At 52.0% G+C, this 9,864-nt stretch overlaps 1 protein-coding gene across 1 annotated transcript; it reads left to right on the top strand.

Annotated features, from left to right (window-relative positions):
- Positions 1 to 290: 290 nt before the first annotated feature.
- On the top strand, positions 291 to 7,739 carry LOC142024783 (uncharacterized). The gene is made up of 4 exons (XM_075017002.1): positions 291 to 469; positions 578 to 780; positions 5,247 to 5,363; positions 5,663 to 7,739. Exons 2-4 carry the CDS (start codon positions 591 to 593, stop codon positions 7,273 to 7,275), a joined length of 1,920 nt encoding a protein of 639 aa, XP_074873103.1. The 5' UTR covers positions 291 to 469; positions 578 to 590; the 3' UTR covers positions 7,276 to 7,739.
- The last annotated feature ends 2,125 nt before the right edge of the window (positions 7,740 to 9,864 follow it).

Below are 9,864 nucleotides of genomic sequence, written 5' to 3'. Positions count from 1 at the left end.
CTCTGCACCCCGCAGGGACCAGTGGGTGCTGGGGGCTCTGTGCTCGGTTCTCCCCCAGCTCCCTTGTTTTCGCCCCAGGGCCTCTGCACCCCCCTGGTTTTCTTCTCCCTTGTCCCCCTCAGTGATTTGGGGTCCTGGCTCCATTGAACACCCCCCCCCCGCAGGGGATCCGAGAGCTCTGGGTGGGTTTGTGTCCACCCCCTCCCGGTTCCCCAGTGGGGCCGGGCGCTCGTCGCACGGTGCCTGTGCTCCCCCGCGGTGCAGTTCAGTGACCCTCATTGTCCCTTCAGCTGCTCCCTTCCTCCGGGCTTGTCCCCGTGGGGTGTCACTAACCACGTGACGTGTCCGTGGGACACACTCCAGTGCGCAGCAGTGCTGGGGCTCAGGCCGTGTCCGGAGAGAAACGAGGACGGATTTGGGATCTGACTTGTGCGAGGTGGTTCTGTGAAACTCGAGCGTTTCCCCAAATGTGCGTGTGCAGCACGTGTGCCCCAGGGAGCGAGTGTGGGGAGTCCGGGGGCGCGGAGCAGATTCCAGCCCCGTCTGAAATGTCTCCATTGCCCTTCTCCCCTGCCAGGCGCTGAGCACCCATGTCTGGCTCCAGAGCAGCCCCGGTCCTGCAGAGAGACAGCGAGGATATGGTGGCGGCGGCGGAGCCAGTGACCTTGGAGGAGGTGGCTGTGTGTTTCTCCGAGGAGGAATGGGCACTGCTGGCCCCGGGGCAGAGAGCCCTCTACAGGGAGGTGATGCAGGAGAATTACCAAACCGTGCGCTGGCTGGGTGAGGAGTCCTGTCCCTGGGCATGTCAGAGGCTGTGTGGGATCCGAATCAGCTGGGTCGGCTTTGGTTCAGGGTCCCTCCCTGCTCCTGTCCCCAGCGTCAGGAGTGTCAGCCCCAGGAATCGCTGGCACCCGTGTGAGAGACTGGCCCCTCCCAGGGGAAGCAGGTTCAGGGACATGGCAGTGGTGCTGCTCTTCCCACAGCCCAGGTCTCCATGTGCTTCCCCACCCTCTGCCTGGGCTAGAGGTGTGAGTGGAGGGGCCCAGGCAGGAACGGCGGGTACCAGAGCTGCGGGGGTGGATCAGGCTGCTCTTAGTCCCTGCAAGGTACCCTGGGGCCAGCGTGCTGCACCCCTGCTGGCTCTTACCGTTTAGGGGGAGTTCTTGAGCAATCAAACACAGATTCCTAGACACTATCAAAACAAAGAACAGTCAAGTAGCACTTTAAAGACGAGCAAAATAGTTTATTAGGTGATGAGCTTTCATGGGACAGACCCACTTCTGTTACACTCTGTTACTAAACTCCCAGACAGAGGCACGAGCTCTCCCATGTACAGTAGATTGCTTTCTCCGGAGTCACTGGTGGGTGCCAGACACAGGACAAACCGGTTATGAGTAATGTGTGCCCCAGTTTGGATGCAATGTTGCTTCCCGTAGGTGTCATAACACACCCCATCCAGCGTCCTCGGCCTGCATTGATATTGAGGGGGTTTTGAAGATGGTTGGGAGGTGCCCAGCTAGGTCATGTGACACCTAGTGGGGCCAAACCTGGGCAGTGAGTAGTAAAACTGTGAAGGCAAAAGCGCAGCTAGAATCCCAGCAGGAGGTTCTGGAGGAGGTGGACAAGGGGGCTGCAACTCACACCCTCCAGCTGCACTTCTGCCAGTCTCCTTCCCGCACCGAGGGAAACAGCGCCGAGTGCGGCTGGAAAGTGAGTCAGCAACAAGCCTGTGATGCAGGAGGAAAGTGGTAAACCACGCAGAGAAACTGCTGCTGGCAGAGTAGAACTGAGGCAGCCGGGGGCGGGGGCCAGCTGCAACAACAGCCACATCCCGCAGAGAGCAGCACAACCAGACACCGCCATGGCCGGCTGCAGGAGCAGCAGCTGTTGTGGGTTGCTGGTAGTGCCGACCCAGCCACAGGCAGGCAGGGGTCGCAGAGCAGGAGCCTGGGCAGAATCTGAAGCAGCCAGCCCAGAACTTGCCTTGCTGCTCACACATATTCCTCTTCCTCCTGCTGATTCAAGTAGCGCATCCGAGCCGAAGAGCTGGAGGAACCAGGCCCCAGCCAGGAGCTTTGTGGACAGAGCCCTTGGGGAGCCAGAGCTCTGCCAGAGCCTTTCTCTCTCAGTTCTAGTGACCTGCCATGTGGCAGCTGCAGTCTGAACCTGCCTGGGGGCCTCGGCTTCAGCCCTCACAGAGCTTAAGTTTTGAGTCTAGCAAAAACACAGAGAAGTCCTGTGGCACCTTACAGACTAACAGATTTTCTGGAACATCAGCTTTTGTGGGCAAAGGCCCAATTCTCCAGACGCACCAAGTGGAAATTCCAGAGGCCAGTAGAAATATACAGGCACAAGAAAAGGAGGGAGTCCCACTCAAGAAGAAGGCCAGAGTTAATGAGAGCAGTTCAGTCATGGAGGATGTGGCCCACTTCCAGCAGCTGATGTGGTCGTGTGAACAGCCAGAGCAAATAGACTGCTTTTGTACTTGGGCAACCGTTCCTGGTCTTTGTTCAATCCTAAATGGATGGAGTCACATTTGCAAATGAATTTGCAGCTCTGCAGTTGCTCTTTGAGGTCTGCTTTTGACATTTTTGTGTTGCAGGATGGCTACTTTTAAATCTGCTCCTGAGCGTCCCAGGAGGTTTTGTATGTTACCGTTCCTGATATCTGATTTGCATCCATTTATCCTTTTACCTAGAGACTGTCCAGTTTAGACGTGCAGGCAAATAAGCCCTGCTGGTTAAAGTAAAATTAAAATATAATTGGAGACACACATTTCCTTGAACTTGGGAGGTCATCTAGTCCAGTCCCCTGCCCTCTTGGCAGGAGCAAGCACCATCCCTGACATCTATTTGCCCCAGTCTCTAAATGGTCTCCTCAAGGATTGAGCTCACAACCGCAGGTTTAGCAGGTATGGTGATGTCACTCATGGGTAGAGTTGGTACTGAGGTTTGTGAGAGTGAAGGATTGTTGTCCAGGATGGGTTGTAGATCACGGATGGTGCATTGGAGAGGGTTTTAGTTGGGGGCTGTAGCTGATGGCCAGTGGTATTCTGTTGTTTTCTTTTCTGGGTCTGTCTTGTAGCGGGTGGCTTCTGGGTACACGTCTGGCTCTGTCAAACTGTTTCTTCACCTCCTTAGGTGGGTATTGTAGTTTCAGGAGAGCTTGGTAAAGGTCTTGGAGATGTTTGTCTGAGGGATTGGAGCAAATGTGGTTGTACTTTTAGTGCTTGGCTGTATACATTGGATAGTGTGGTGTGCCCTGGATGGAAGCTGGAGGCATGGAGGTAGCATAGTGCTCCTTGGTTTTTCACTATAGGGTTGTGTTTATCTGACCATCACTTATTTGCACAGTAGTGTCCAGGAAGTAGATCTCTTGTGTGGACCTTTCCAGGCTGAGGTTCATGGTGGTGTGGAAACTGTTGAAATCACTGTGAACTATTCAAGAGCCTCTTTCTCATGGATGCAGATGATGATGATATCATCAATGTAGCTCAAGTAGAGGAGGGGCGCCCTGGATAGAAGCTCGAGGCGTGGAGGTAAGTGAAGTGGACGCTGGGTTCCTGGTGTAGGCTTGTGTTTATCTGACCGTCACTTATTTGCACAGTAGCGTCCAGGAAGCGGATCTCTTGTGTGGGCATTCCAGGCTGAGGTTGATGGTGGCGGGGAAACTTGAAATTATGGTGAAAGTCTTCAAGAGCCTCTTTCTCATGGATGCAGGTGATGATGATGTCATCAATGCAGCGCAAGTAGAGGAGGGGCGCCGGGGTCAAGAGCTGAGGGAGTGTTGTTCCAGGTCAGCCATAAAAATGTTGGCACACTGGGGCCAGGCGGGTGCCCATTGCAGTGCCCTTGACTTGAAGGTTTAAATTGTCCCTAAACCTGAAATAGTTGTGGGTGAGGACAAAGTCACAAAGCTCTGCCACCGTTTGTGCTGTGGCATCATCAGAGCGACTGAGATTGGAGAGCAGCCTGGGAGTCTCCTTTTCATGGTCTGACCTATTCATGATGACAACAGCAGCTCCTTTGTCAGCCTCTTGCATGACAACGCCAGAGCTGTTTCTGAGGCTGTGGGTGACATTGCATATCACACGGCTGAGGTCATGGGGCAAGCGATGTCATTTTCCCACAATTTCTGCCTGTGCACAGCAGTGGAAGCGCTCTAGGTATAGATCCAGTCTGTTGTTTGCACTGACAGGAAGGATTCCACACAGAATTCTTCTTCTTGTACTGTGGGTGTGACGCTGCCTCTAGGGCTGTTCAGAGTCTTGTCGAAAGTGCTCCTGGAAAGTGTTCCTGCCAAAATTGGGGTGGGGTTCCAGATCCCCACAGAACTGTCATGTTTGTGGGGGTGGTGGGGCATAAAAAGAGTCCCCGAGATAGGACAGACTCCTCTGCCGGGCTGAGTGTGTAGTTGGATAGATTGACAATGTTGCTGGGTGAGTTACGGGTACCACTACTGTGGCCCCATGCAGCAAGTAGGAGGTGAGAGAGTTTACAGTCCTGTAGAGAAGAGCAGTGGGTGTTGTGACTCTCCTGTCTCCTTTCAGTAAAGTCCAGCCACGTGGGCGTTTGTGTGGGAGGCTGTTTTTAGGAGAGGCTCCAGACTTGAGAGCTCCTTGTGATGTTTCCCTGTTTGCTGCACAGGATGCTGAACAGGTGGTTCCACAGTGTCTGTGGGAGTGTGTGGCCAATCTCTCGACACAGTCCCTGCAGTGTGTCGGTTGCAGTGAGTGTTTCACCTCCAGTCTGTTGGGTGGGACGTCCATCCATTTGCACTTGGCAAGGAAGACGGTGTCTGTATCTGTGCAGGTTTTTTTCATGGGTTTGATGGATTCCCGCTCCACGTGGCTAAACTCAGGGCCTGCCTGGTGCCAGGCATTGGGCGTAGCTGTGTTAGTTTTATCGACAAAAACAACACATGGAGTGTCTTGTTTGAGCTGAGTGGTCCTGTCCTGCCCTGGGATTGGGGGGGTGGAACAGGTCAAGCGGGAGGCTGAGTTGTACCCTAGAGAGTGCAGCAGAGCACTCGGCCCCCCCAGGAATGAGCTGGGCCATTCCCGAGGCAGGGGTGAGGCACCTGTACCCCAGGTGAGTGTGACATGGGATCTTGGACCATCCAGAGCCCGGCCTGTGCCAGGTGGGGAAGGAGCCTCTCTGGGTGGGCAGCTCAGATCCTGGGGCTGGAAGAAGTAATGGCCTGGACCTTCATGAACAAAATCAGCACTTGGTTAGTTGCTCCCCAAGCAGGATTTCCAGTTCCCGAAGCTGATGTGATCTCCTGGGTGGAGCGAGGGGAGGCGCTGGGGGTCGCAGATCTCCAGGGCGCTGAGAAAGGGGAGATCATCAGTGACCCCCACACAGGTGAGCAGTGAGCTTAAGTGACTCAGAAACAGATTTCTGTGTCCTTCTAGATGTCACTTGGGCCTTTTCATCCTGTCTGACTGAGCCTTCAGCCTGTCATCAGCTCCAGCCAGAGGGTGGGGGCAGGGCTGGGGTCCCTCCTCTGGGGAAGGGTTGTGAGGAAGGAGGAACGACTCAGTTCACGTTATTTCAATCTTTCCATCAGTTGTTGGCTGTGTTCCCCGTTTTCTGTTCGCCTTTGAGGTTTTTTTTCAGCTCAGCGCAGAGTGTGACACTGTCTGGTTCTCTCTGTGTCCCAGCAGGTGAGGTGATGCTGCTCAAGAACAACGAGGAGAATCTTCAATGGGAAGAACCAGAGCAAGTGGCCTCCTGTGGGATGTTCCTGGGAAGCTCTGAAAGTCGTGTTTCTCAGAGTCCTGAGCACAGAGAGACCCGTGTGAGTCAGCATAGCCCAGAAAGACGGCAGGGAAACCATGCAGGGGAGGGACAGGATAACTCCAGCCATGGAAGCAGAAGTGTGAAAAACACTAAAGAGAGCGAACAACAGAAAACCTGTGGGAAAAGCTTCACTCTTAACAGTCATTGTACCATCCGCACAGGAGAGAAGCCCTATATCTGCCCTGACTGCGGGAGAAGCTTCCAGCTGCCCTCAGGTCTTAATGATCACCAGAGAACCCACACTGGAGAGAGACCCTTCAACTGCTCTGACTGTGGGAAAAGCTTCTCGTGGTGCATGAGCCTTAAAAGTCATTGCAGAATCCACACAGGAGAGAGACCTTATAACTGTCCTGACTGTGGGAAAAGGTTCAGTCGGAGGTCAGACTTGGTTAAACATAGGACAGTCCACATTGGAGAGAAACCCTTCCGCTGCTCTGACTGTGGGAAAAGCTTCACTCGGAGGCCAAACCTTGTTACTCATCAGAGAACCCACACAGGAGAGACACCTTATAACTGCCCTGACTGTGGAAAAGTGTTCAGGCAGAGGTCAAACCTTGTTACTCATCATAGAATCCACACTGGAGAGAAGCCGTTCCACTGCTCTGACTGTGGGAAAAGCTTCTCATGGTCCTCAAGTCTTAAAAGTCATAGCAGAATCCACACTGGAGAGAGACCTTATAGCTGCTCTGACTGTGGAAAAGGGTTCAGTCAGCGGTCAGACTTTATTACTCACCAGAAAACCCACACTGGAGGGAAACCCTTCCACTGCTCTGATTGTGGGAAAAGCTTCTCATGGTCCTCAAGTCTTAAAAGTCATGGCAGAATCCACACAGGAGAGACACCTTATAGCTGCTCTGACTGTGGAAAAGTGTTCAGCCACAGGTCAGAGTTTGTTACTCATCAGAGAATCCACACAGGGGAGAAGCCCTTCAGCTGCCCTGACTGTGGGAAAAGCTTCAGTCGGAGGCCAAGCCTTGTTACACATCAGAGAATCCACACAGGAGAGACACCCTTCAACTGCTCTGACTGTGGGAAAAGCTTTTGTCAGCGCTCAAGTCTAATTTATCATCAGAGAACCCACACTGGAGAGAAACCCTTCCACTGCTCTGACTGTGGGAAAAGCTTCTCATGCTCCTCAAGTCTTAAAAGTCATTGCAGAATCCACACAGGAGAAGCACCTTATAGCTGCCCTGACTGCGGGAAAAGGTTCAGACGGAGGTCAAATGTTGTTACACATAGGAGAAGCCACACAGGAGAGAAACCCTTCAGCTGCTCTTACTGCCAGAAAAGCTTCAGTCGGAGTTCTCACCTTGTTGTACATCAGAGAACTCACACAGGAGAGAAACCCTTCACCTGCTCTGACTGTGGGAAGAGCTTTTGTCAGCGCTCAAGTCTTGTTTGTCATCAGAGAACCCACACTGGAGAGAGACCTTTCAGCTGTTCTGACTGTGGGAATAGCTTTTGTCAGCATTAAAATCTTACAGATCAGAGAACCCACACCAGAGAGAAACCTTTCAGCTGTTCGGTCTGTTGGACAAGTTTCGGGAACACTCGCACCTTGTCTATCATCAGAGAGCTCACAGAGAGAACCCCAATTATTGCACTGACGTGGGTAACCTTCAGTGGCTTCTTGGACATTATTGATCATCAGAGAATTCACACAGAAGAGAAATCCAGTAACTCTCTCTTTGTCGCTATTTTTGAAGCTGGGCCACTGGGAAAAAAAGTCAGTGAGAACCCCATTAACTAACACATTGCTTCTCATTCCTCAAGGGTGTGGTGTTATGGAGCCATTCAAGTAACTAAAATAGAGTCTGTTTGTTCCTTAAATTAACCCATGCTCCTTTATAAAAGAACTAGAGACACTAGAGTTTGTTCAGGACCTGAACTTGATTAATTTTTGGTGTCTTTTTTAATTAAACAAACTGAAAATGCTTCACTTGAGTTGTTGCTCTCAGGTGTGTCTGGAGAGGAGGGGGTCAGTGCATGGGGACTCTGGGGAGAGACCACTGTCCTAGCCCACTGTCACCGCAGCAGCTTTGGGCCCAGGTGAGAAGCACCTCTACTTGGCTGCTGCAGCTCCAGCAGGTGCACCCAGGGGAGCGTTGTATGTCCCCCGCCTGGGGCAGGGCCAGGGTCATCGGTCCTCTGCACTGCCCAGCCAGAGAGGAATGCAGCAAATGTGCACTTTCTCCTCGGTCCCTGATGGAGGGGAACAGCCAGCCGTGTCCCTGTACGAACATAGGCGGGAGGGAGCTGCAGCTGTCCCCAAGGGCACCTGGGGGTGGGATGCTCACGGCTGGGATAGTCTTGGGTGGGGTAGAGGAGGCATCCCCAGCTAACCCCTTTCTTGTGTGGTGGTTGTCTCTTTTCTATGTGGTCATAGAATCATAGAACAATAGAGCTGGAAGAGACCTAAAAAAGCCATCGAGTCCAGCCCCCTGCCCTAGGCAGGACCAAACCCATCAGATCAGCCCAGCCAGGGCTCTATCGAGCCGAGAGTCAAACACCCCCAGGGATGGAGACTCCATTACTTCCCTGGGTGGACCATTCCAATGCTTCACCACCTTCCTAGTGAAAAAGTTTTTCCTAATCTTTAACTGGACCTTCCCAACTGCAACTCGAGACCATTGTTCCGTGTTCTGCCATCCGTGACCACTGTGAACAGCCTCTCTCCAGCCTCTTTGCAGCCTCCCTTCAGTAAGTTGAAGGCTGTTATCAAGTCCCCCCTCAGTCTTCTCTTCTGCAGGCTAAACAGTCCCAATTCCCTCCACCTTTCTTCATAAGTCATATGCTCCAGCCCCCTAATTATTTTGGTCACCCTCTTCTGGACCCTTTCCAGTGTATCCACATCCTTCCTATATTTGGGGGCCCAGAACTGGAGACAGTACTCCAGATGCAGCCTCACCAAAGCCGAATAAAGAGGAAGAATCACTTCTCTGGATCTACTGGCAACGCTCCTCTGGATACAACCTAATATGCCATTAGCCTTCTTGGCTACAGCGGAGCATGGTTGACTCATGTCCAGCTTTTCATCCACTACAACTCCCAGCTCCTTTTCTGTAGAACTACTACCGAGCCAGTCAGACCGCAGCCTGTAAAAATGCCTGGGATTCTTCCAGCCCAAGTGCAGGACTCTGCACTTGTCCTTATTGAACCTCATCAGATTTCTTGTGGCCCAGTCTTCCAATTTGTCTGTCACTCTGGACCCTGTCCCTACCCTCCATCATATCTACCTCTCCCCCAGCTTAGTGTCATCCGCACATTTGCTGAGGGTACAATCCAACCCCTCATCCAGGTCATTGATAAATATCTTGAACAGAACAGGACCCGGAACTGAACCTTGGGGAGCTCCACTAGAAACCGACCGCCATCCTGACATCAAGCTGTTGATCACTACCCAGTGGGCCCGACCTTCTAGCCAGCTTTCTATCCAACTTACCATCCATTTATCCAATCCACATTCCGTAACTTGCTGACAACAATATTGTGGGAGACCATATCCAAAGCTTTGCTAAAGTCAAGATAAATCACAGCCATTGATTTTTCTCCTATCCACGGAGCCAGTTCTCATTGTAGAAACTAATCAGATTGGTCAGGCATGACTTGCCCTTCGTGAATCCAGGCTGACTATTCCTGATCACTCTCCCCTCCTCCAAGTGCCTCCAAATGACTTCCTTGAGGAGCCTGTTGAAGCACAAGACGTCTCTGTGTTTAGGCAGCTAACATTCAGCTTTATTAAATTCAATAAGGCCACAGATGAACCAAACTGGACACTAGTAAAACCAAGTCCAGCAAGGCTGCTTCATGTAACTAACTCTAGTATTTTATACTCTTACACAAGCAACTGCCAGTGTCAGAAGCAATTTAAATCACTTCTCAAAGAGAAACCGTTATGAGCAAAAAGAAGCAGGTACCAGGGAGCTGGAGCCTTAACTACAAACAGTCCATTAACGCATTCCATAGAGCTCATCCTCCCAGCCATTCCCAAATAGGTCAAGGAAAGTACAGGCTCTTGTGTGCGTGCAGAAGTAAGGGATGTGAAATGGCTTCTTATACAAGA

The sequence above is a fragment of the Carettochelys insculpta genome, chromosome 22, assembly GCF_033958435.1.
Source record: "Carettochelys insculpta isolate YL-2023 chromosome 22, ASM3395843v1, whole genome shotgun sequence".
Taxonomy (NCBI): Eukaryota; Metazoa; Chordata; order Testudines; family Carettochelyidae; genus Carettochelys; species Carettochelys insculpta.
Note: the sequence above shows the minus strand (reverse complement) of the source record. Positions and strands in the feature narration are given on the sequence as shown.

Bases quoted from the DNA above. Each gene is read 5' to 3' on its own strand.
- LOC142024783 (XM_075017002.1), top strand. From the start codon at position 591: ATGTCTGGCTCCAGAGCAGCCCCGGTCCTGCAGAGAGACAGCGAGGAT. The intron at 781-5,246 runs GTGAGGAGTCCT...TTGCTCCCCAAG, and splicing joins CCAAACCGTGCGCTGGCTGG to CAGGATTTCCAGTTCCCGAA. The intron at 5,364-5,662 runs GTGAGCAGTGAG...TCTGTGTCCCAG, and splicing joins CATCAGTGACCCCCACACAG to CAGGTGAGGTGATGCTGCTC.